This window comes from Metarhizium album (genome assembly GCF_000804445.1).
Source record: "Metarhizium album ARSEF 1941 chromosome Unknown scaffold_1, whole genome shotgun sequence".
Lineage (NCBI taxonomy): Eukaryota > Fungi > Ascomycota > Sordariomycetes > Hypocreales > Clavicipitaceae > Metarhizium > Metarhizium album.
Window position 1 is genome coordinate 1,468,967 of NW_024467575.1, and position 23,489 is coordinate 1,492,455.

Genomic DNA, 23,489 nt, shown 5'->3' on the forward strand with positions numbered 1-23,489 from the left:
TTGCAAAATATTTGTACCATGTCCCTTTCCTATCATTATCTGAAGCTCCTAGAAACTACCAATGCTCTAATCGTGCCCGCCCCACTTTATGTGGTTCGGCTAGCAAAAGCCCTCACCACCTCGGTGGCCGTCCACATGACGCTCGGCTTCGGCGAGACGTTCGTCTACCTCAATCTCCTGTACTACGTGAGGTAAGAATCCCCTTCCCACAGCGGTAGCGGTCGACGGGGCTCCCAACTTGCCGCCGCCGCCCCTGCTTACGCCTTGTCAGCACCCTCATGCTTCACCGCGAGTACTTCCCCTTCCTGCCGACCCCGGAGTCGGAGCCACGGGGTCCAGTCGACCAGCCCATGCTGGGGGCGCCCGCCCCCGAGGGCTGGTGGGACGACAGCTCCCGACTCCTCTTCGGCGCGGCAGAGCACATCGCCGCCATTCTACACGAGGCCTCCGAGTGTGGCGTGCATCTCATGACGCCCTTTGCCGGGTTCTGCGCATTCTCAGCCGGCTACCTCAACCTCTACGTGGCGAAATACCCCCGAATGAACCTGGGCCGCAGCCCGCGAGCAAGCGACTGTCTCAAAATGTGTCTCGACTACCTGGAAAAGTTTCGACTTGTCTGGAAAATCGCCGACGGATGGGTAAGCCGCCCGCAAGCATGACACGACCGTGGCCACCGTTGCGCTAACATTGAGAGGGCGGCACGCGCAAGATCAAAACGATACACCATGCATCCGTGCTCTACGAGCGAGCAACCGAGGACCGGACACGATACCAGGGGCGCACACGAGCAGACTTTGATACTCTACACCAGTCTGTCCACGAGTTCCGTGTCGTGGATAGATCCGACGCGCATACTCGGGAGATTCGGGGCGCGGAGCGGCCCTCGGCGCAGGCGACTTGGCCGGTTCAAGGGCACGAGCACGAGCACGAGCACGAGCACGAGCTCGACACTAATACCTTGTTGAACCAGCTTTTCGCGGAAGTCAGCAATAACCTCGACGAGCAGGGGGCCTGGTCTCAATGGTGGCCGGCGATTGATCAGGTGGATCTTTAATGAGCTGCGTAATTACATCCGGGGTTTTTTTTTTCGTTGAAGCTTCCAATGAATGAGTGACGACCTTTGATTTTTTTGATTTTTTTTTTAAAAAGGGCTGTAATATCTGGTTTTCTATACATGTCCTATTTTTATTTCCCGGTCTAGAAAAACAGTCAACAGATAATGCACCTCTTCATATGGCTCCCCTCCCGTCACCGCCAACAAATGCATACCTGTCGCGTCAACCATTCGCCGTTTCTCCTTCCAATCACGCCTTTGCAAAGACCTTTCTCGAGTTCATCAGGCGAACAGCAAGCATAAAGAGCATGCCGACAAAAGGCGCCACAACCACGCCAAGAGGACGTTTTTTGAAGCAGCTAAAAAGGCACGTAAATGGCGTCTGGATTCTGTACTAGATCTACTAGAAATTTGGGACGAGAAGGGTGTACATTATAGGCGAAGAGGTTAATAGCGTTATTAGGTTGAAAATTGGCCCGCCTTGGTGTCCGGCCCGCCTTGCTGTCGAGCACCACCTTTGGTGGTGAGGGCTTTTGCTAGCCGAACCACATAAAGTGGGGCGGGCACGATTACTCCCGGCCCAACTCGCCCAAAGGGCGCAGGCGTACGGATCCGGCGCATATGCTTTTGTGGTGGTGGTTGGGTGGTGATCAAAAGCTAAGCCACATTCGGCATGCGCCACATCTGAATTTCTTCTTATCCCGTCCAGAGGCCATCTCCACCTGCATTTTCATCAGTTACCCCGTCGTGAGAAATATGGCGTCGATTGCTGCGTCGCTACAGGCGTCGCTGCCAAAACCGAAATATTCGGGCGAGGATGAGGAGACTCTCTCTCGCTCACATCAACGAGGCCCGCGTATCGTCGGTGCCGGCCAGATTGACGAGACGCAAATCGTGTTGAAACGATCAGGCCCGCCTCCGTATGGCCAACGATCCGGATGGCGGCCACGGTCGCAGGAGGATTTTGGTGACGGCGGCGCTTTCCCAGAGATTCTGGTGGCACATTATCCCCTGGATATGGGCAAGAAGAGCGCCTCAACGAGCAACGCGTTGACTATCCAGGTTGATGCCGGGGGCAAAGTCAAATACGATGCGATCGCGCGACAAGGGCACAGCCAGGGTCGAATCATACACACGTCGTTCAAGGACCTGATTCCGTTACGACAGCGTGCTGATGCTGGGGAGATTGATCTGGCTCGCCCCGACAAGGAGTCTGTGGCAGCCACGACCGAGAAGACCAAGAATGCGCTCGCAGCCCTCGTTAGTGGCGCTGTTGCGGCACAGAGACCTAAGAACATAAATGTTGGAAACAGAAACGATTCGACTTTTGTACGATATACACCTGCCAGTCAGATGGGAGACAACTCGCAGAAACAAGACCGAATCATGAAGATTGTCGAGCGTCAACGAGACCCAATGGAGCCTCCCAAGTTCAAACATAAAAAGATTCCTCGTGGACCACCATCACCACCCCCGCCCGTCATGCATTCTCCACCGCGAAAACTCACAGCCGAAGACCAGGAAATGTGGAAGATCCCGCCCCCGGTCTCCAACTGGAAGAACCCCAAGGGCTTCACGGTCCCTCTAGATAAGCGGCTGGCTGCGGACGGTCGTGGCTTGCAGGATATCAGCATCAATGACAAACACGCTCAGTTTGCAGAGGCGGTGAAGATGGCCGAAAGACACGCGCGAGAAGAGGTCCAACAGCGTGCGCTGATGCAACAGAGGCTGGCGGAAAAGGAGAAGGCCCAAAAGGACGAAAATCTTCGGGCGCTGGCTCAAAAAGCTCGAGAGGAGCGTGTGGGCGGTGGGCGCGGTCGCAGGCGGTCGCCCGATTCAAGAGACTCCAGGTCACGACGGGGAAGTTACAGCAGATCTGATTCAGCATCAGACAGCGAAGACTCTGATATTCGAGAGCGAGAGGAGGCACGACGGGAGAAGCGAAAGGAAGAGGAGAGGAAGCTGCGACAGAACCGCATGGGTACCGAACGTCGTATTCAGGTCATGGCAAGGGAACAAAACCGAGACATTTCGGAAAAGATAGCTCTGGGTTTAGCCAAGCCTACACAGTCCAAGGAAACAATGTATGACTCGCGACTATTCAATCAGTCGAGTGGTTTCGACAGCGGATTCAACGAAGATAATCACTACGACAAGCCACTGTTTGCAGCTCAAGATGCCATCAGCAGCATTTACCGGCCGCGGGCAAACATGGATGATGACGATCCTGAAGCTGGCGACCAGGAGATGGCCAGGATTCAAAAGACTCGTCGATTCGGAGAGACACTTGGCAAAGGCACGTTTAAGGGGGCAGCTGATGTAGAGGTAGGCAGGCTTTTGCCGTCAAGTTGGAGGTCCCATGATGACACCATGCTAACAAGCACGCAGGCTCGCGAAGGACCGGTGCAATTTGAGAAAGAAATTGCCGACCCATTCAACGTGGACAAATTCCTGTCCGAGGTTGACCAGAATTCTTCGTCAAAGAGGGGATACGGGTTGAACGACGAAGAACGGCAACCAAAGCGGCCGAGGGTAGAGGACGAGGATGATTAAGCGTCTTGTTGCTGTTGCCGGCAGGGTTGTTGCGGCCTTGACGGCGTCGTGGATGTATTGTACTCGTTGCACATTGTGGCATTGCATAACGACCAGGCGGTCCGAGTGGGAATTAGGGCGTAAGGATGCAGGTAGACACCAATGGTACATTGGCTGCTTGAGCAGTCCCGCGTGGTGCTTGTTGTTGTTGTTGTTGCTGTTGTTGTTGTTGTTTGCATGCGACGAGGCATTACTCATACGAGCGTGAGCGACATTGCTGTTTTGATGCTGTCATAACTTATGCATATGCGCCAGATGATAAATCCACCCTCGGGAGTGGAAGGTGTAACTCGACGTTGTTAATTCTAAGTTCTTAAGACAGATGCAGATGGATGGTCATTGGTGGGGCTGGCACCGCAAGGACTCGCCAGACATGTGATGAACGTTTGGACCCTGACTTGAAATGTTGCACCAGACTTTTATTTTCCGCCCTCCACCAAGTGACTGGTACCCATGATCGACAGCGTCCTGTTTGTTCAGGATTGCAAAGCTCCGGCGACGCCAGAGCGTTTCTACTACCAGCCACGACCTCGTGTCAACCTCACCCAGGTCCAGCCCAGTGCCATCATTGATCAACCACCATGGCATCGGGAGCATTCCTCAACCCCCAAAAGGCGCTCCTTCTCGCCCCCCTGGTCTCGTCCACATGCTCCCTCGTCTTCGCCTGGGACCAAAATGTCTTTCTCAGCATCTTCACGAGCCCGGAAGTCAGCGACCGCATCAACCCCATCCTCCCCAGCTACTGGCGTGTGTTCTTCCCCCGGGGCCTCACCCACGTGGCGTCCTTCCTGGGCATGACGACATGCACCTCCATCGGGGCCCTCGTCTATCACAAGACGCTGCTGCAGAGGAAGGGCGCCTGGTTTTGCTATGTGGCCACTGCGGCGTTGGCCGTCGGCCACTTGGTCTATGTGCCGTTTGTAGCTCCGGCCATCAAGTACATCCTCGACGACGAGGGGGGCAGGTCCAAGGAGAGGAAGCTTGCGGAGCCGGGGGACCGGAACGTGGACATGCAGAAGCGATGGCTGTGGTATAACATGGCGAGGTTGTTGACGACAGACTTGGGCGCTTGGCTTTGCTGTGCGTTGGGTGTTATGAAGACGTTGGACGTGGTTGAGTAGGCAGTTGGGGGCCCCGGGGGCTGGTTTTCACGATACCTGCCATTGTATTTGTATGGAAGACTGGGCTTGGTGTCTACTCTCTGGTGGCAATGACCGTGCTCCTTGCTTCCTAGTCACCGGCGTTCCCTTTGCTTGATGTCCCGAGTGCGTTTCGTTGTTGGGGCTGCATGTTGGAGGCACCACTGCATCTGGCGTGAGTACATGCAATGTTCCCGACACGAACAACTGCAAGAATTAGTCGCGTGAACTGTGCGGCCACCTCTCGTACATCCCCGGAGCGACTTTGTGAGGGCACGCCGGCCACACTCTCTAGTTGAGCGATGTGTTTCTTATGGATTACTTTTACAACCAACCCCACCGTTCAGTTGCTGGCCATCTCGCTTACTTTGAAGTAGCAGCCTAAAGCATAGAACCCGTCTGGCGCCATCCGCGATGCCATGACTAGATTCGTATGAGATGCCCTTCGCGTACGAGACGACCACTGGCAGGATCTTCCATTCATGGGCAGCTGGCTGCCTCGAGAAGTTCTCTCCCACACAAACATGCTCCTGGGCTAGCTACTGCCCGGCTTTTCTCTCACGAGATGCGCGGAGAACATTTTCGAAGGTGGTCAACGCAAGGAGTACGTTGCCCATATCGTAACTTGCGGCGAAGTTGCTAATAGCTGGAAGGTGAAATTGAGATCGTACCTGGTCTCAGCCCGGGGATTGCCAATGTCTAGCGCGTACATATATCGCAGTTACGTCGAGCTGCTGCCGCATACGTACCGTGCCGCAATATCAAGCATGCGTACCATATCGAGCGGTGGCATGTGCATGACGCCGCGTATTTTGTATTGAGGGTGACCATCTCTCGCTCTCTGGCTTCAAGTTGGCTGACGGTGATTCTTGACGACGCAACGCTATTTTTTTCTTCGGCCGAGTCCCTCTTGTCCGAAAGCCAGTTGCTACACGCTTGTGAAGTCTGGCCCTCCCTGGTGCTTCCAGGTTCATATGTTCATATGCGCCAAGGGGAACGCAGGTCCCTGGGTTTCGGGAAGTGATGAAACTGCAGCTCTGTGATTCGTATGAGGCACCTAGCGAATCCGAGGATGTCAGTTGATAGGAAATACACGTTGTCTTTTCCATACCTGTATATTAGTGAGGAGTGTTACAGTCTCTGTAAAGAACTTCCTGGGTCCGGTCAACGGCCTTCCTGAGCTGTCTGCGACAGCTCTTGAACGATCAATCTGGCGAACAGTACGAGGAGCTGACAATTGCATCTATGCGGCGCTCTTCTCTACAACGGCTAATCGAGTCGAGCGGTCCATACTGCACCGAAATTGCTGAATCCCGGCGGCGAGGCACCATTTCCAGGGTATTTGCTGTCGACTCCGTAGTCATTTGTTTGCGCAAGGCGATCAAGACGTACGGTTTTCAGCAAACAGAAGACGATTCATGTTATTGTTATTTTTTTTTACCCATGTCGCCCTGCCATTGTAATTCAATTTGACTTGCCAGCTGCCGGCGTGACTGTTTGGCACCTGGCATGCCATGCCGCACGCGCAACTCCAACGCCCGGCATCTGTTTCAGCCCATGCACGGTACGTGTTGCGTCGCATTTTTTTGTCGTCTTCCTCGAGTTAGCGATTCATCCTTCTTCTCAACAATCGAAAACCGTTGGCAAAGTCCGGCTCAGCCACTATGACAGTGGACGAAAGGCAATACAGCTGGGAAGGTGAGAAGGTGCTCTTGCAGCTCCCAAGTACGGTTGTACCAGAGAACACGGACGGTGATGCTTCACCATGTCCGTGGCTTGATACAAGCCCGAGTTGACCATCTCATAGGTCTCTCTCCGCGTGTGTTGACAGCGGTCAGCTCCCAGGGCGGCGGCAAGACGTGCGCATCGTACTCGTTGCCAGCTCGCACCCACCAACACGTCCAGAAAACATGGCTTGGGCGGAGTCTAAGGGAACCCGGGCATGTCGGGAAATTCAGAACCGACCTTTTGTGGAAATACGAGACGAGAGCCACAGGGTAGCATTCTTACATTCCCTCTGCCCTTAGATCCGGTTCCCCTGCCCTGTCAGCGGTCCGACACATACGCCATCCGTGGCGCGATCCAGCGTGGTGGCCATCGATCCGCCGGGTTATCCGCTTCGAAGGGAGCTGCAACCGGCCATCAGGGGGCCCGGTGGTGCCAGTGAGGCGCAGGGCCGCGAATGCTGTGCCGCCATCCCGTCTTCTGCCTCTCTCCAGTCCGCTCTGTCCCCTTCGCTCCACCACCGAACGTCCGTTGCTGGAAGGGAACATTGGATTTTAGCATGCAGGGCGACAATATTGACGTGGCTGCTGGTCCGGGCTATGCGACACGCGTTGCCTCTGGTGCTTGAGCACCGGGTGGCATTTGCAGTGTTTGCGAAGATCCATCGGTCCCTTTCCCCTGAAGATCTCGCTCGTCTTGGAGGGGGATGGCCTGCCTTTCCAAACCCACGCTGTTAGAGATGGCATTGATTGTCTACTATTATAACTACTCCCTACGCCGTGCCTCGGACCGCACTGCGGGATTCGGTGCGAAGTATTCTGCTATACATAGTCCCTGATGCATCAGCCCGTGCCACGACATATGCTTTGTTTCCCATGGTTCGTTCTTCCCCAGTTGGCCGACATCATATCTCCAGTTCGCCAGCAGAGATTCCTTTTGCACACCGTCTTGTGGTGCCTGCTCCAGAAGGGTAAAAAAAAGGGCCACACAATTCGAGAACAGATTCCACAAAAGACAGCAGTGTAAAGCCATAAAAAAGGCCACCCGGCAATGCATTCTAAAAAATACCAGGAGACGGTGACATTTGGGGAGATCGCTCCACAGTACGAGAATATCCGGTTCGCGAGGAATCAAGGTCATGGCCAGCTCGTGGCGACGAGTCGGCCGTTGTGGAACCCACGATACTGGTCGAGAAAGATTTGGATAGCCATCGTGGTGGTTGTGGCGATTATCGTGGCGATTATTATTGCTGTTGCCGTCACCGTGACCAAGAAGAATGCGTATCCAGACTATTCGGCGCTGAAATACGACTTGCGGGATACCTGTGAGTAGTATTTGCTGTCCCGAGTCCAAGTTGAGTTGCAGGGTTGAGCTGACGGCACGTAGACGGCGGCGAGACCTTTTTTGACCAGTTTAACTACTTTACTGGCTACGACCCTGGAAAGTCTCTCACTATCTCACCTTCTCACCCGTCCACGGGCTACTAACAACTCTTATAGCTCACGGCTTGGTGCACTACGTCCCGCGAGCAGATGCCGTCAACCGTGTAAGTCGCCCGCAACACCAAACACCAACCATCCCCATCATTACCACCACGACTAATAGTTGCCCAGAACCTCACCTACGCCACGCAGAACTCAGCCTTCCTCCGCGTCGACACCGCCGTAGGACCCGACTCCAATCCCAACGCCTCAACCGGCCGCTTCTCCGTGCGCCTCGAATCCAAAAAGACATACAATAGCGGCCTCTTCATCTTCGACATCAAGCACACCCCCTACGCATGCGGCGCCTGGCCGGCGCTCTGGCTCACCGACCCGTCAAACTGGCCAGACCACGGCGAAATCGACATCATGGAGGCCATCAACCAGGGGGCCGCTGGAAATACCATGACACTCCACACCACCGGCGATTGCTCCATGGGTGTGAGGCGGAAGCAGACCGGCGAGACGGACCAGGAGAACTGCGACCATGGCGTCAACAGTAACGCCGGCTGTGCGGTCAGGGAGAGCCCTTCGACATTTGGACCGAAGCTCAACGATGCCGGCGGCAGCGTCATGGCCGTGGAATGGAGGAGGGCCGGCATTCGCATGTGGCAGTTTGCCAGGAGTGCCGTCCCGAGTGACATCGCGGGCAAGCAGCCGAATCCTACGACTTGGGGGACTGCTGCTGCGGATTTTCCAAGCACGGCCTGCGACATCGGGTCGCGTTTTAAGAACAATTCCATCATTGTCAACATTGACCTGTGTGGCGATTTGGTCTATGGAAGCTGGGACAAGTCTGGATGTCAGTGGTCGCTCGTTCTTTTTCTTTCCTTCCTTTTTGTTGAGGTGTCGTGAAGCTGACCAATTGCATGTTCAGGCCCTGGTACCTGTCAAGATGTCGTTGCGAATCAACCCGACTCGTTCAAGACGGCCTTTTGGGAGTTTGGCTCGTTCGAAGTCTACCAGTCGACGTGAACACGTCGTCCTATGCCAATTATAGATGACGTTTATATGGAATAACAGGACGGCGTCGAGGTGATTTGGGGTTCATATCAATTCCGAATTAGTAATACTCTGACATTTCATACGTGCCCAAAAAAGGGATTGTGGTCATTGATTGTAGTCTATAGCTGCCCTCGCAGCGGGTATTGTACAGGCCTTGTAATACAAAGCATCCAGCTCCCCCTTCCCCCCGTAAGTGTGCTCTAGCCGGAACTCCAAGAAAACAGAAAAAGAAAAAACAACCCCGTCTCTTCTCGTACACAAGCACCATTCGACCATCCCCGCCCACGGGCCATTTTGACCCGGGACTTAGTCCTCCTTTGGCTGTCTCATCCAAGTGTCGATGGCCGCGCTAAAGGCCGCAAACGCAATACACCCACCGGCCATGGCCTGCGGGCCAGCGTTCTTTGCTAGAATACCGCCCGTCAAGCATCCTGCGGCCACGCCGTTCGCGAGGTCGTTCTTGGCCCGCAGGCCCTCGATGCCGCACTCGATGCCGGAGAACAAGGCGCCGACCTTGCCGAAGTTTTTGGCCATTGAGAAGGAGCGGGTGCCCATGTCTTTGAAGCCGTGCTTGAGCTGCTGACGGAGCGGCAGGGACGAGATGCTTTGGCCGGCGCTGTTGGTGACGGGCGTGCCAAACGGGGTGTCGTAGGACATCTGTCGGCGGTCAGGGGGGGGAGGTGGTGGAAAGTGAGGCGCGAGGGGAGACGTACAGAAGCCATGAACATGCCGAAGAGGCCACCCATGCCGAATCCCATGACTCCTGACATGACGGATTTGCCGAAGCAGGACTCCATGGCGGCTTGGACCTGCAGAGGTTAGCCGAGGGACACGGGGGAGTCGGAGTGGCAGAGTGCGTACGGCCTTGACGCCCGGGTCCTGAGGGCCCAGGCCGGACGGGGGTGCGCCAGTGCCAGATGAGCCTCCCGGGAGATTCATGATGTGTCGCAAGAATCGGGTGTCTACTCTGCGGCAAAGAGTTCCTTGCCAGGGCTCCTGGTTGTAGGCCGGCGGAAGAGATAATTTCTGCTGGTTCCCACCGCCTTCGGGGATCGGCCCCGCCGACCGAGATGCGGCTGGTTAAGTGGGGCGCTGCTCACGCAGCACTTCGGCACTTAAATTGCCATCCAACAATTCTCGATGTTCCAAGTCCGAGGACCAGAAATGTCATGAGCATGGGGCGCGACGAGCATAGCAATGGGATCAATCCATCCATGCTTTGCTGGCCCCCAAGTACTCCGTAGCGCTTTCAAATTCAATTGTGATGTGTTGAATTTCCACGTGCCGTCACCTCGCATGACCTCGGTCGTACACCGACTCATCACTCCGACCCTACTCTGACATCTGGAGATCGCGAACAAAATCCGTCCCCAGAGTAGCTAAGCAACGCCTATGCACGCAAAGAGGCCACCATGCCCGTAGTTTGGGCCGCGACTCCGGCAACGCTTTCCTTCCGCCCTACAATTTGACCTGTCGGTCTCCTTCATCTGTTCGACATTGTTTTCTCGTTCGCTAGACGTCGTTTCTCTTTGCTTGGCTCAGTTCCTGGATTCGTCCCACTATCAACCATTCACATTGCCCTGTTGGTTGTGAACTCAAAAAGTTGACTTTTTTCTTGGAATTGCGTACCCCATTCTTTGACACCTTTGATGGGCTTGTTGCCTTGGACCTTCTTTGTTCACTAGGTAATAATCTCAAGGGTCGGGAACGTCAACGCCAGTCATATGGTTGCGAGGATAGGGACTTCGGAAAGAAGGTGGGCAGGTCAGGAGGATTGTGCTCATCCACAGATTCGATCGCACAGTGACTGAAGACAAGTGATTGCCCCACTGTTCACATCGAACACGAGTCAAGGGTGAACTTCAGAATCCATCCATCGGCCCACGAGGCTGTGGGGGTTGGACGCCACCACGGGCAGCAAGAAACACGGCAAGGTTGCGTTCCAGTTTTGAAAACTGCAAAAGTCAGAAAGTTGGCAGCAATTGTTAGACCAGAAACAGGTGGCGAGACGTACAAAGCTCTTTTGTTGCATTGGCACTACGCCATCCTTGATCCAGAAGCCCCAGCCGCCCATCATATTCGCCAGCATCATGTCCGTTGTCAGTCTGTCTCCAACGACGGCTATGTGCGACGGGTCTGTAACCCCGGTTTCCGGGTGCCGTGAGTAGTAGTCCATTATCTCGCGCGCGCATCCAGGCTTCTTCACAGCGTGTGGAAGTACGTGGAGACCAGTGCCCCTTTCAACCTCGGCAGCTTGCTTCAGGTCCTTGTCCCAGCTGGCGGCCCCGGCAGTATTCGAGACCACCAACAGTTTGCGGCCCGGATACGCCTGTTTCAAAGACTCAAAGTGTTTCTGTGACGGCTTAAATAACAGACCATGGCTTGGGCAATGTTTGGGGGGGGAGTAACCTTGTATGGCTCGTAGACCTCCTTGGCATCTGGATATGCGAAGCAGTCATCCTTGTCAAGGACCACAGCTCTTATGTCGGACTTGTAGCCCTTGTTTCTCAATGCCCTGTCCAGGGGGATTGGCAGATCGTTGAACGTTGAGACGGTGTGGTGCGGCAGGCACAAGCCCGGCTTGAATAGCAGCCGTGTGGCGTTTAACGAAGCCGAGAGGTTCGGGTTCATGTCTGGCGGCGGCGGCGGCTTGCAGCAACTGTCAAGCCGTGAAGAGACGGTGCGTACGCGACACAGTCCAAGTTGTGTTGACTTTTGACGACAACGCAGCGAGGGCAACGCAGTCTTGAGATGCACACGTTTTCGTAGCCCCACCGGCCGGGCGGTTGTCGGAGGCTCGGAGCTTCGCCGGGCGGAAATCCATTAAGCTTGCCTGACGCGTTTTGGACGCGCCTTGCGACGACAGACTCTAAGCCGTCGCAACTGCGATCCGCAGACATCACCGCCATGACCAGGAGTAAGTCGCTGGCCGAGGGTTCTCCTCCGGGAAGCGAGCCACGCTCAGTCCGAAAGCGACCTGTCGACGCAATGGACCTCGATGGCGATGCCACACGTACAAAGCGACGGCGAGGCTCGACCCGGGAAACTACCAACGCCCAGTCGTCGTCCACAGACGACAGCGAAACAGAGGGTCACGAAGAGGAAAACCAAGCCGCTGCCAAAGACATGCACCCCCCGTCAACAGATGCCGTGGAAACTCCCCAGCCGACGCCCAGACGCAGAGGACGACCCCCCAAGTCACAGTCGCAAGCCAGCACGCCGTCCAAGACGCCCGCCAAGTCAATCTTCGCAACGCCCGTCAAGCATCACGAGACCGAGTCGGCGACGCCAAAAAGACAAGCAGCCGATCGATCGGCCCGAAAGAAGAGCGCCAGAGCCCTCATAGAGAACGTCCTTGGCGACGGCGATGACGACGAGCAAGAGGACGACGACGACGTCCTCGTGCGGGAGATATACGAGGACAGCGACGCCGAGGACCTCGCTGACCGTGCAGGCGCCGCGACCGATGGACTCAACGGCGCCGCGCCGGGCAGTGCCACTCCGTCGAAGGCCCGAAAACCCAGACCCAGGCCCAACAGAGCAAAGTCCCCAACACCACCACGAGACCTACCTCCCCACGAGCTCTACTTTGCACACAACAAGCCCGGGAGGCCAAGGACGTCCGACAACACGCTCGGCTCCCTCTCGCTGCTCACGCACGACGAGTACTTCGGCGTGCTGCACCATCACAGGGACCCCCACGCCGACGACGTCGAGCACCTGGAGAACCTCCACGCCGAGTCCTTCCCCCAATGGGCATTCGAACTGTCCCAAGGCTACAGCATATGCCTCTACGGATTCGGGTCGAAACGAGCGCTGCTGCAAAAGCTCGCCCAGCACCTGCACGCCAGCCCCCGCGGCAAGCCGGCGCGACGAACCGTCGTCGTCAACGGCTACGCCCATGCAGCCGCCACGCGAGAGGTCCTCGCATGCATAGCCTCTGCCGTCGACCCGTCTCATAAAACACCCACGTCTACGCCCGCGGCCACCGTGCAAATAGTCTGCTCTCAGCTATCCAACACCAATCTCACCCTCACCCTCATCATCAACTCCATCGACGCACCGCCGCTCCGGAAACCGGGCACGCAGGACATGCTGGCCCGGCTGGCCGCCCACCCCCAAATCAACCTCGTCTGTTCCGCCGACACGCCCGACTTCCCTCTCCTCTGGGACATTGGCGTCCGCTCCGCATTCAACTTTGTCTTCCACGACTGCACCACCTTTGCGCCGTTCACGGTCGAGCTAGACGTCATTGACGAGGTCCACGAGCTCCTGGGCCGCAGGGCCCGTCGCGTCAACGGCAGGGAAGGTGTGGCATTCGTGCTCAAGAGCCTGCCCGAGAACGCCAAGAATCTGTTCCAGCTACTCGTCGGCGAGGTACTCATCGCCATGGAGGAGGACGAGGGGAATGCGGTGGACGAAGCAGCAGGCGTCGAGTATAGAATGGTGTATAACAAGGCGGTGGAGGAGTTCATCTGCAGCTCGGAGATGGCCTTCCGGACGCTGTTGAAAGAGTGTGTCGACCTCTTGACCCCCCCTGCCCCTTGCTTATGTGTGCGGGTGCTGACTTGTCCAGATTCCATGACCACCAGATGATTACGAGTCGCAAGGATGCGCTGGGCACGGAACTGCTAAGTGTGCCGTTTCCAAAGGATGAATTGGAGGCTATTTTGGAGGACTTGATGTCATGAGGGGACACCTATCACGCAGCTCCATGGACCGGGTCACGAGGCCTACGAGTAGACGATGGAGCTCAGGTAATGGCAAAACTAGACATCATTCTATTGAGCTGAACATGAATCGTGTCATCGTCAATTATATACGTCTCCACGCCCTAGGGCAGCGCTCATATCCAGCCCGGTGTGTCCTACATATGCATGCTTCTCTTTCTCCGTCTCCCTCTATGAGCCTAGACTTTTCACGCATGTCCACAAAATGACCGGAACAATTACATTATCGTTACCCCCAGTCAAGACCGCCTCGGTAAGACTCCCCATCGTCGCGCAGATGCCCGCATTCCTGACGCTGACATGCCATCCGACCGGTTCATCCGTCGTCGGCCACCCTCCAATGCGCAACCACATCTCCGCGGCCGCCAGTCCAGCAAACACGACAACAGCGAACGCAAGGCTCCCTTCGAGACTCTTCCCTCCGCCCCAGAGCCACTTGCGGTGTCCATAGCGACGCCCAAGAAGTGAAGCTGCAGCGTCGCCGAGGCCAACGCATATGACGCCCGACACCATGCTGACATCGCGTGTTGGTACTTCCCAGCCTGATAAGCAGCCTGTTCCCGCGCGGGAGAGTGCAGCCAGCGCAAGCCAGAGGGGGATTGCGCAGCCAATGAGCAGGAAGATGTGAGAGATGACAACAGGGCCGCGAAAGTCTCTGCCGTCGACGTAGGGGGCCAGAAATGAGGCAATGGGTTTGGACAGCGGCGGCAGTTGACTTGCTCTGAGAAGATCGAGAATCAAGAACACGGCAAGGATGAGCGACAGTGCAAGACCAGCATACGTTGGGTCAACGTATACGGCGGGAAGAAACATTCCCACCATCATAAAGTGAAACACCTTTCGCCTGGTGTCGACCTCGTACATCTCCTTGAGCCTGAATACGACAACTAGACCAAAGACGAGAATAGCGAACCAATACGCGCTGAGGATGAGGCGAGTGTTCGCCTCGCCAAAGGTATCATGGCGAAGATGTTGAACCCAACCGAGATGGCATTCTTTGGCGCCGTCAGTCGCTGGAAGGCAAATCCATCGCTCGACATTGGCATGAACAACCTGGAATCTGAACCAGGGTATATTGCCAAACATGTATCCCAGAGCCCAGCCGATCGGTTCGTGACCATCCAGGGCAAACTTCTCGACATAGATTCGCACGCCGACGAGTATGATTCCAACAAGAGCAGCGTACACATAGGCTGCATAAGCCCATTTCCGTACGACAGCCTGCCCTTGTGTCAGTCTGATATAAGGACGGAGGGAAAGCGACATGGCCCGCTTTCGTCTCCCGGATGGAGTACGTGCAGAACTCTTCCGTGAGTGGTCAGGATATGGGATCGTGTGTCGTCGAGAGACACCAACGCTGGCGCCGTTGGGTGGCGTTACGCCAGAAGCGCCAATAGACTGTTTGGTGCTGGTGATATCGGCATTGGGACCAAGGGTTTGGACTCGTAGTAGACCCCGGAAGCTTGATATATCATCCTCGTCATCACCCGATGATGCCGTCTCGTAGGGACTTTCGTCGCATACAAACCCTACGAGGCCATTTTTTATCCGGTGCCAGGACAAGAGCCTCCGGAAGTCTTTGCAAAGTCGATATTTCTGTAAGCTTGACGGTCGTCTAAACCGCCACTTGGGCACTCGTGCCAGCGCAATGCCCCATCTGATAACCGGTCCGCAAAATACAAGCACAGAGAGACCCCCGCCCCACAAAAGACCCTTGAGAATCTTCGCTTGAGGTGATGCCGACAGGATAAGCACATTAATTAATGCGATAGATAGCAGCTGGAGTTCGGCGGTCAAGAGGCTGGTTGTGGTAAGGTGGTGCAAGACAATACACAATGTCTGGTGAACGGGATATAATAATACAAGCGCTTCTCCGGACAAGAATGAGTACGTTGGGTCAAACCTGGACGAGTCTGACGCAGGTCCCCAGACCAGAGGTAGGCATGACAGTGCCCAGTGAAGGGCGTCGTACGATGTATCGACGTGAAGCTTTGGTATCAAGGCCTGCGGTAAGGAGCTAATGCTCAAGATAATGCTAGGTAGAATTGTTCCTGGATTTGTTGGAGCAACCAACAAACAGACGAACGTGGTAATCGCGGGAGGGTATAATAAAGGGGCAGGGTCAAAGTTGGTCGGGATCCGGAGTGGGATCCATTTCGATGGTCGCCTCTTTGCAAGGCCCCAAGCCAGAACTCTCAACGGATACAAAACCAACAAGGCCAGGTATAATAAACTCAATAATTCAAAATCTGTCGGCCGTTGGTCAACATGACCAAACACAAGTTGCGTACACACATACCTCTTCTCCAGACACGAAATAAGGGGGCGACGTGGCTACTCGTCACAACCATGCATCCTAGCGATGCCACAATACTCGCCTCGGTTACCCGTTGCACCAGAATCCTATTTCGTCGCAAAAGACCGAGCCGGCGTTTCTTAGGCTGTCCCAACTGGGGACGAGATTTGTGTGATGTAGCCCCCAGATAATCGTCATCCAGGGCAGCTGGGGACGGCACAGGCGTTGTAAGCCCTGATATGGGTTCATCGTAGTCTCTCAATCCTTTGTGTAGCCTGCTCTTTGGTGCTGGAAGGCCCTTGAGAAAGTGTTCATCATCGGCCTCGGTGCCGCTCTCAGTCGCAGGCGAAGATTCTTTGGAGAAGTCGGCAAGACGCGTCAGCGTCAGGTGCGCCCCATGGTCACGACCGTCGCGGGCCAGGGTGTGCGTGGTAAAACGCTCCGACAAATGCGGCAGCTCGGAGCTCTGGTGGTGATAGGGATGGGGAGAGCGGTCCAGCGCACGCAGCGCGTCGTGCTGCTCTAGGCCAGAAGACGCCAGCGAAGCTGCGTCGACGTTCTGTGCCATTTGATAAGGTTGGAAAGTCGAATCGCTCGAAAGAAACCATTGATCGCGGCTGCGGAGCTGAGCTTGCAAAAAGGGGGAGTTTCGAGGGACAAAGAACCCAGGTAGAAGGTGCCTGCCTAGATGATTAGCTGGGGCTGACTGGATCAAGACCACGGATGAGGCGCTGGACTAGCAACAGTCGAGATCATTGGGGTTGCTTCGGATTCTCGACAGCGAGCCGATATGGGATGGAAATGATGTTGTTGTGACGAAGCTGAGGTGGGGAAATGGAGCTCGCCAGCGCATGCGATCCGCTAGCTCGTACCTGAGAAGTCCCGCGTCGGTCGGTCGAGGGACTTGTTTTGGGACGCGGCAGCCGCAACCGTCGTCGGTGCCAGTCGCCAGTCTTCTTGACAGACGGTGCTCCTCACCAGCTGAGCATGGCGTGGGAGCGACCGACAAAGGGAAACTAAAGAGGCTTGCTGCATACCAGGTCGAGTGAAGTTGATCATGTTGCTCTTTGTCGTTCTTTTCATACTCGAGCACTGTCGTCATCATTCGTGCTTTGTTTCGATTCGGCGTCCCCACGCAGCTGCATCCTTCGTCGGCAGCCTGGACCACTTCTTCAAGGAGGCGAGGGACCCGAAGGGCAAATTTATTACGTGCTGGAGAAACATTTGAGAGTGTAATAAACCGCGACACACACTAAGTACCGTTCGTTCAGTGCATTTGTGCTGTCTAAGAAGTACTTACTTAAGTAAGTACCTACTTAGGGTACTTAGGTGCTTGAGTAGGGACGCCTGATTGCCCCGTCATGTACTGAATACCCAGCGCTCCATGTAGGGAGGTACTGAGTAGCAGGTCACAGGTACCTACTTGGTTGGTGACGCACAATTCAGTATGCCTTCACTCTTTGCCAAGGAAATAACGCGGACAGGAATCCTCACTCGCCACCTTTGCCTCAGAAAGGCGTGCGGTAACTACCAGGCTACTAGCCCACTGAAGCCACTGGCCGCTGCTGGTCTCTCGGCTCTGTGGCTTCGCGGCTGCGCCGCCACTGGCCACGCAGCAACTAACGTTACTACGTTAGTAAGTAACTTAACTTCCAAGGTTGATATCTAAAATAAGATTCTGCATGTGGCACCAGACCAGACCACATTCTGAAGCATGTCCGTCTCCGTTTGCTCCCTCCAACGCACAGCAGAACCATGACCATGTCAAGCGTCCCGCCGATTCACTCTTGCACAAGATCCGGGCGCTTAAGGCCCTGGGACTCTGACTAAAGTGCCAGCATTTACCGCCATGCAGCAGTCTGAGCTTGGCAATGGACCGAGACCATGCAGAGGACAACCACCATAGAACGTCCCCAGCCGCCCGAAATATGTGCCGCCAATATGGGTAGACGCTAAGGTGATTTGGTACGTATGAGAAATTTTACGGCATGAACACACGCCTGGGAAGACGAGTTGCTAAAATTGGCAGATCTGATATACTCGAGGCATCAAATCACTGATACTCGCACCGAGTATACAGGAGTGATATCTGTGCAGGGCATGCATGAATGGTGGTGGCCCCGTACTATGTTGACGCGGTCTGGCAAAGCACTCCCGGTCCACGTACTCCGTACCCCGTACACAATACGACGCCAACGAGAATACGGCATGTCGACAAGATGTATCATCAGTGAGGGCTGTGTTGATTGGTGCGAGCAGACGAACCGCAGACAGCAATCAAGTCGGCGTCCGACGTCGACGACACTCGTGGACCCCGGCCTCGGGGAGGGACAATGCATCTTGGTGTTGCGGGCGGGAAGGACGGAGTACTCCGTACTGCGTCTATCGATCAAGGCTACTGGACGAGTAGACACGGACAGCGGTTACGCTTTATTTTAGCTGGTTTGAATGGTTGACTCCTCGTATCACCAGTGCACCAGCGGGACAAGATACGAGTCTCGGCCCTCCTCCATGTGCCACGCACGCATACTACGTCAGCTACCTAGCTACTTGGACCCTCGGCACGCGCACAGCGAGATGCGCGGCCGATTCTGTCTGGGCAGCAAACCCATTGCCGTGGGAGACCAGCTGAGCGACTTCGACTTGGCGATGCCGCGAGGGGAGGGTCGGCCCACGCGTACCGCTCGACTTGCTTTCCTCAGCCTTCGCAGTTCTGGTCGGCTTGGAACAACATTTAAAAACTCTAAAATAGAGGAACCATGGCAAAGGCGTTGGACGCCGTTTGGGTCTGGTGGCGTCTTGGCCGAATGCTGCCCCTGTCCGATCGATTGGCGCTGCTCTGCTCAACTGCCATGGCGAGTGGGGGGCACACAAAGCACGACCCTGACAGGGGGTCAGTGGCAGCGTCGCGGGGGGCGTGTGGGCGTGTGCTGGCCTGGCCTGGCCTGGTCAGGGCGATTGCGTCAGAATCAGGCGTGTTGGAAAACCTGTGAAGCGTGCTTCAGCTCTCGTGTCTCGAGCGAAGTTTCTCCCATTGCCAAGCGCCGTCGCTCGTTCCTTGTTGTCTTGATAAACCTCGAGGCCGAATGTTTGTGCATTTGCGTGTCGAGTTTTTTTCTTCTTTCTGCCCCTTTTTTTTTTTTGTTTTGCCAAGCCTATCTGGGCTACTGATCCCCGGCCGACACTCTGCTCTGCTCTGCTCTGCTGTGCTGTGCTGTCGCCGTGGCGGGAACCGGCTTCGACTTCGGGTTGCGAGTCATCGATATTCTCACGGCCTCGCTGTGCCCAGAAAGGCCCAAAGGCTGATATCGGTCTGATCTCGTGGGCTCCACCGAGAACAAATATATCGTACCAGCCGTCGTACAAGACGACTCTCGAGCTGACCAGCTCCACTGGATGTGTCCGCCCAAAGCGCATGTGTACATGCCGAGCACGCTCACTTGCTGACTTCGAACCAAGAGACGACGGGACCTGAACTCTGCACGGCTCCACGTCTGCCGCTTGAGAACAGCTCAAATCACAAAATCATCACGTCACTGCGCACTCGATCCGCTGCCCGTGGGCTGTCTGGCGGCTGCGTCACACTGCGTGCATTGCCTCCCCCGTGTCCATCTTTCTTTAAACGCCTCCCGCTGCCTTGGCGGCGTTACTATTCGCTCTGCATACTCCGTCCAGCGGCCAACATTCACGGCAGCTCGATTGCTTCGTGTCACCAGACCTCATTGACAGGCGCACTCCCAATTCCGCAGCCTTTGTTTTCGGTCTGGAGTGCCGGGGTCTCAGGTTCCCGTATCAGACCCCATCACGTCTCCGCTTATATTCCCAAGTTGCTGCCATCAGATAACTGTCAGGAGGGGTGAAGAGGCTGAGGACGACCGAGCACCTCGAACGCTGCCCGTCTCCCCTCTTCCATCCAATCACTCTGCCTGGTCCTCTGTTGATCTCAAGGGAAGCGTGCGTTACCTTGCACGGGTCCGAGTCGTCTCTTGCCGTCTCTGCTGGTGCACCGACCAACTACATAACACCCTCTAGTCCCAACTCGCCTTGTCACAATGCTCTCTTCGATAACGACGGACTATGGCGACGCCCGACTGGAAAGGGGACTCCTGACGGCACACCAAGAGGACAAGAACCCATCCACTCCATCTGGACTTCAACAGCCCCGTCCCGGACCACCATATCCTCAACCGGAAACAGCCGACGAGTCCCGGAACATGTCTTCCCTGAAGCGGATCGTCATGATGGTCATGCTGAGCGGGCTCCTTGCGTTTGGCTTCGCTCTGGCCAGGGACCCTTCCTTTTCTTCATCTTGCCTGGGATGGGCCTGTGGCAACGATCATGTCCACATGAAAGCCTCTCGTACCTTTCTGGCAAAACGTGCCAACGACTCTGCCACCAACGTTACTGCGCCCGGAGCAACGACGGAGCATAGTCCATCTGGCGCCAGCACGGGACACCCGACGACGCCCACCTCATCTACGACTCCGACTTCATCTAGCCGTAAGTACAGAACTATTCAAGCACCGCCCAAGTGTATCATCTCCAACTCAGAACGGGAACCATAGATGAATCCACCATAGCAACACCCTCGTCGACCAAGAGTCCACAGTCAATCTCCTCTACTACCAGCTACATTGAAACGTCAACGCCTCCGCCCACAACACCACAGGCCAGCCCGACAAGCTCTGCTACTGCGAACTCATCTTCCTCGAGCACCTCAACCAGCTCCCGAGGGCCTGAACCAAGTCTCCCTGGTACGTCTTCAACGAGACACGAGACTGTCTCCGAATCTTCTTCCTCCAGTGTAACGCCAGTGTCCTCCTCCAGTACGTTGCCAACAGATGACCAATCCTCTTTCTCATATTTTTCCCTCCAAACCACCACTTTGTCCAAAGATTCGTTCACCGTGCCGCCCAGCAGGTTTACTGGTCCTTCTTCGAGTGGGTTATCTTGCTAGCGTTGTCCTTCGTTCCCCGGTCCTGCCCATGAGGCCAAATTATTTTGATTGCCCAAGTCGTCCTTTCATTTTGCCGACATGGCTCGTATTTACGAACATCTCAGTCCCCTCCCCACCCCATTTCCCCTTGCCTTTGTACTGCCAGTTACCCATAGCTATGTGATAGGCTTGACTGTCTAACTCCTGGCATCTCCAGCTCCACGGGATTCTTCCACGTCTTCAGTACCTCCTCTATCCACGGGTGCGTGTCCATTGCGTAAACAGCACAAGCCATGCAACAATTACTACATCTCCCTCAAGACCAAGACACGTGGTTTCCGACTTGATTCGCTGGCATTGAGTTGTCTCAAGAGTTGCTGACCGTTCGAACAGAAGCACCACCATCGTCTTCCGAGGAGGCTGTTTCCACTTCGAGCAAGATCCAGAAGACCATCACGGCCGGCCGGGTCGCCACCACCAGCCCGGTACCACACACTTACACCACCACCTTGCCCGACGGCGGTACTCGCACCGTGACATCTACTTCTTGGGTGGCCATTGAGCCCACCGGCCAGTCTGGTACCACCTCCGGACCTCGGCTGCAGAATTACGCGCCGAAAGCTCAGGGTCACTTCACGCTCGTTCTTCCTGCTGGAGCTCTGGCTGTTGGCATGTTACTGATTTAGACATTTATTGTTGTATCCTCTGAGCCCAATTTGGGTATTTGGAAACTTTTGATCAACAACGGCGATATGCATTGCATTGGCGGATTAGGTCTCATGATTTTAACGACTCTCCTTCACAGTCTCCAGGGACGAATAATTTAGACCATAGGCACGCAAATGCCCCATTGTATAGATTGCAAAGGCGGAGTAGAGGGGCCAGTGAGATGAGATTCCAGGGGTATGCGATTGTTTGTGACACTTTTCGGTACATGACATGCAGTTCGGGGAAGAAATAGTTGACAGAGCAGGTACCAGGCCATGGCGCAAGATTCCTTACGATGTGCAGCGATATCTTGGTCGGCACTACTTATTTGTAGGCAAATACATTGTGCAACAGACTGTGTAGAGGACATGGTGTCACGAATATCCAGTTTCTTCGCAGAAGGGAAATCGTTTGTATGCTCTCACTCACATGGACACATGCGAGCCCGAAGGCGTCCGAGATAACCACTGCTTAAAGTTGCGTGCGCGCTAGCTGAGAAGCCTCGCAAAGCCTCGCGCTACTAGGCCCTGGAAAACGTTGTTGAACGACGACCAGGACACCATGAGGCTCTATTCATAGCTAGTAACAGTAGCAATCACAGCAACAGCGACAGACAGGCTTGTATCAGTCGATTCGCTGACTCTTGCTATCTGTAGAAAGGAATCATGTTCCTCCGTCGCTAGATTGAGTGACAAGGACAATTTTTCGACTCTCCAATAGTCGTGGCCGTCGATTCCTTCATACAGAATTGCTCAAGGCTCACCAAGGTTGCGGTCATAATGACTGTTTTAGTCAACGGTATCCTCAAAACACCAAAACCAACGCCTGCTTTCGCCTTTTGTCCGTCTTCCAAAGCTATCCGCGCGACGACGCCCTTAGCCGGGACCTATCTTTGGCATGTCGTGATGTTCACTAAGTTTTGATAGGTACGTGTTGAGCTCCTCGACCCGTTCCTTGTGCGTTTTCAACAGTTCGGGCCGGGAACTCGACGATTCCGCCATCTTCTGTAGCTGTTCTAAAATTAGCCATGGCCACTTGTTCGGCGCTCGGCCGGCTGTCGTGTACACACCCTCTTCTTTCGGACCTCGTCGTATTTTCTCTCGGATTCGGTTTTTCGCGCAACTGCCGCGTCGTCGTCGCTGTGGCGGTCTTGGCCGTGCTCATCTGGCTGCCTCTCGTTTGCGGATGTGCCGTCCCCCTTTGCTGATGCGCCTTCGCCCGCCGACAAAGTCCTCTCGAGGCCGCTCTTGTCCCGCCTCTTCTTTTTCTTCTGGACCTTGGCGCCCTTGAGCTTGAGGGCGCCGCCGCCGCCGACCGCCGCGTAGTCGCCAGACGGCATTGTGCGTGGTGATGTGGTTGCGAGGCCGCCACCGTTCCACTCTGGTGACTTCTGGCTCCAAGTCGCACAGTCTGCTTAGTCACCCGGGTCAACGGACAGCCAGCCTGAGCCGGGGGCGGGCCCCTGCCGGACCCCTGCGGAAGCTTCTGATCTTTTGGGGCAGCCAATGAAATTCTTCAGCGAGCCGCTGCTACCCAGGCAGGCAGGCACCACCGTGCAGGGCTTTTGTCTCCTATTGACAGCTACCAAAGCGCGGCCCTTGTTGTTCGCATATGACGGACAACATCACCACATCACGACTGTTCTATCGCCGTTTTCAAGCCGGTCTTTGTCGTGCACGCCTTCCACAAAAAGCCCCTGCTTGGCTTTGCCGCGGCTCTTTTCACGCCTCTCTGCAACGTCACGGGCTTTGGTCCAAAGGCTTTTCTCTGCCGGGACACCGATCCTACGATTTTGGTTGACGAATGTGCCCGTCTCTTTCCTT

At 55.4% G+C, this 23,489-nt stretch overlaps 10 protein-coding genes across 10 annotated transcripts; 6 read left to right on the plus strand and 4 right to left on the minus strand.

Moving 5' to 3' along the window:
• Positions 1 to 18: 18 nt before the first annotated feature.
• On the plus strand, positions 19 to 1,054 carry MAM_00412 (uncharacterized protein; the record flags this gene model as incomplete). The annotated part of the gene is made up of 3 exons (XM_040819211.1): positions 19 to 191; positions 272 to 638; positions 695 to 1,054. 3 exons carry the CDS (start codon positions 19 to 21, stop codon positions 1,052 to 1,054), a joined length of 900 nt encoding a protein of 299 aa, XP_040682476.1.
• Positions 1,055 to 1,810: 756 nt separating this feature from the next.
• Positions 1,811 to 3,607, plus strand: MAM_00413 (SKI-interacting protein, SKIP; the record flags this gene model as incomplete). Its single annotated transcript, XM_040819212.1, has 2 exons — positions 1,811 to 3,379; positions 3,443 to 3,607. 2 exons carry the CDS (start codon positions 1,811 to 1,813, stop codon positions 3,605 to 3,607), a joined length of 1,734 nt encoding a protein of 577 aa, XP_040682477.1.
• Positions 3,608 to 4,227: 620 nt separating this feature from the next.
• Positions 4,228 to 4,767, plus strand: MAM_00414 (uncharacterized protein; the record flags this gene model as incomplete). Its single annotated transcript, XM_040819213.1, has 1 exon — positions 4,228 to 4,767. One exon carries the CDS (start codon positions 4,228 to 4,230, stop codon positions 4,765 to 4,767), a length of 540 nt encoding a protein of 179 aa, XP_040682478.1.
• Positions 4,768 to 7,560: 2,793 nt separating this feature from the next.
• Positions 7,561 to 8,966, plus strand: MAM_00415 (Concanavalin A-like lectin/glucanase; the record flags this gene model as incomplete). The annotated part of the gene is made up of 4 exons (XM_040819214.1): positions 7,561 to 7,834; positions 8,010 to 8,056; positions 8,124 to 8,793; positions 8,869 to 8,966. 4 exons carry the CDS (start codon positions 7,561 to 7,563, stop codon positions 8,964 to 8,966), a joined length of 1,089 nt encoding a protein of 362 aa, XP_040682479.1.
• Positions 8,967 to 9,302: 336 nt separating this feature from the next.
• MAM_00416 (Mitochondrial import inner membrane translocase subunit tim-22) lies at positions 9,303 to 9,935 on the minus strand (the record flags this gene model as incomplete). Its single annotated transcript, XM_040819215.1, has 3 exons — positions 9,303 to 9,653; positions 9,710 to 9,805; positions 9,858 to 9,935. The coding sequence occupies 3 exons, from the start codon at positions 9,933 to 9,935 to the stop codon at positions 9,303 to 9,305; spliced, it is 525 nt and encodes a 174-aa protein (XP_040682480.1).
• A 923-nt stretch (positions 9,936 to 10,858) lies between these two features.
• MAM_00417 (HAD-like superfamily protein) lies at positions 10,859 to 11,627 on the minus strand (the record flags this gene model as incomplete). Its single annotated transcript, XM_040819216.1, has 3 exons — positions 10,859 to 10,951; positions 11,011 to 11,349; positions 11,406 to 11,627. 3 exons carry the CDS (start codon positions 11,625 to 11,627, stop codon positions 10,859 to 10,861), a joined length of 654 nt encoding a protein of 217 aa, XP_040682481.1.
• A 276-nt stretch (positions 11,628 to 11,903) lies between these two features.
• MAM_00418 (Origin recognition complex, subunit 2) lies at positions 11,904 to 13,739 on the plus strand (the record flags this gene model as incomplete). The annotated part of the gene is made up of 3 exons (XM_040819217.1): positions 11,904 to 13,510; positions 13,573 to 13,633; positions 13,707 to 13,739. 3 exons carry the CDS (start codon positions 11,904 to 11,906, stop codon positions 13,737 to 13,739), a joined length of 1,701 nt encoding a protein of 566 aa, XP_040682482.1.
• Positions 13,740 to 13,897: 158 nt separating this feature from the next.
• Positions 13,898 to 16,590, minus strand: MAM_00419 (Phosphatidate cytidylyltransferase; the record flags this gene model as incomplete). Its single annotated transcript, XM_040819218.1, has 3 exons — positions 13,898 to 14,947; positions 15,083 to 15,255; positions 16,026 to 16,590. The coding sequence occupies 3 exons, from the start codon at positions 16,588 to 16,590 to the stop codon at positions 13,898 to 13,900; spliced, it is 1,788 nt and encodes a 595-aa protein (XP_040682483.1).
• Positions 16,591 to 20,074: 3,484 nt separating this feature from the next.
• On the plus strand, positions 20,075 to 21,644 carry MAM_00420 (uncharacterized protein; the record flags this gene model as incomplete). The annotated part of the gene is made up of 3 exons (XM_040819219.1): positions 20,075 to 20,522; positions 20,603 to 20,776; positions 21,352 to 21,644. 3 exons carry the CDS (start codon positions 20,075 to 20,077, stop codon positions 21,642 to 21,644), a joined length of 915 nt encoding a protein of 304 aa, XP_040682484.1.
• An 897-nt stretch (positions 21,645 to 22,541) lies between these two features.
• On the minus strand, positions 22,542 to 23,005 carry MAM_00421 (uncharacterized protein; the record flags this gene model as incomplete). The annotated part of the gene is made up of 2 exons (XM_040819220.1): positions 22,542 to 22,676; positions 22,736 to 23,005. The coding sequence occupies 2 exons, from the start codon at positions 23,003 to 23,005 to the stop codon at positions 22,542 to 22,544; spliced, it is 405 nt and encodes a 134-aa protein (XP_040682485.1).
• Between the last annotated feature and the right edge of the window lie 484 nt (positions 23,006 to 23,489).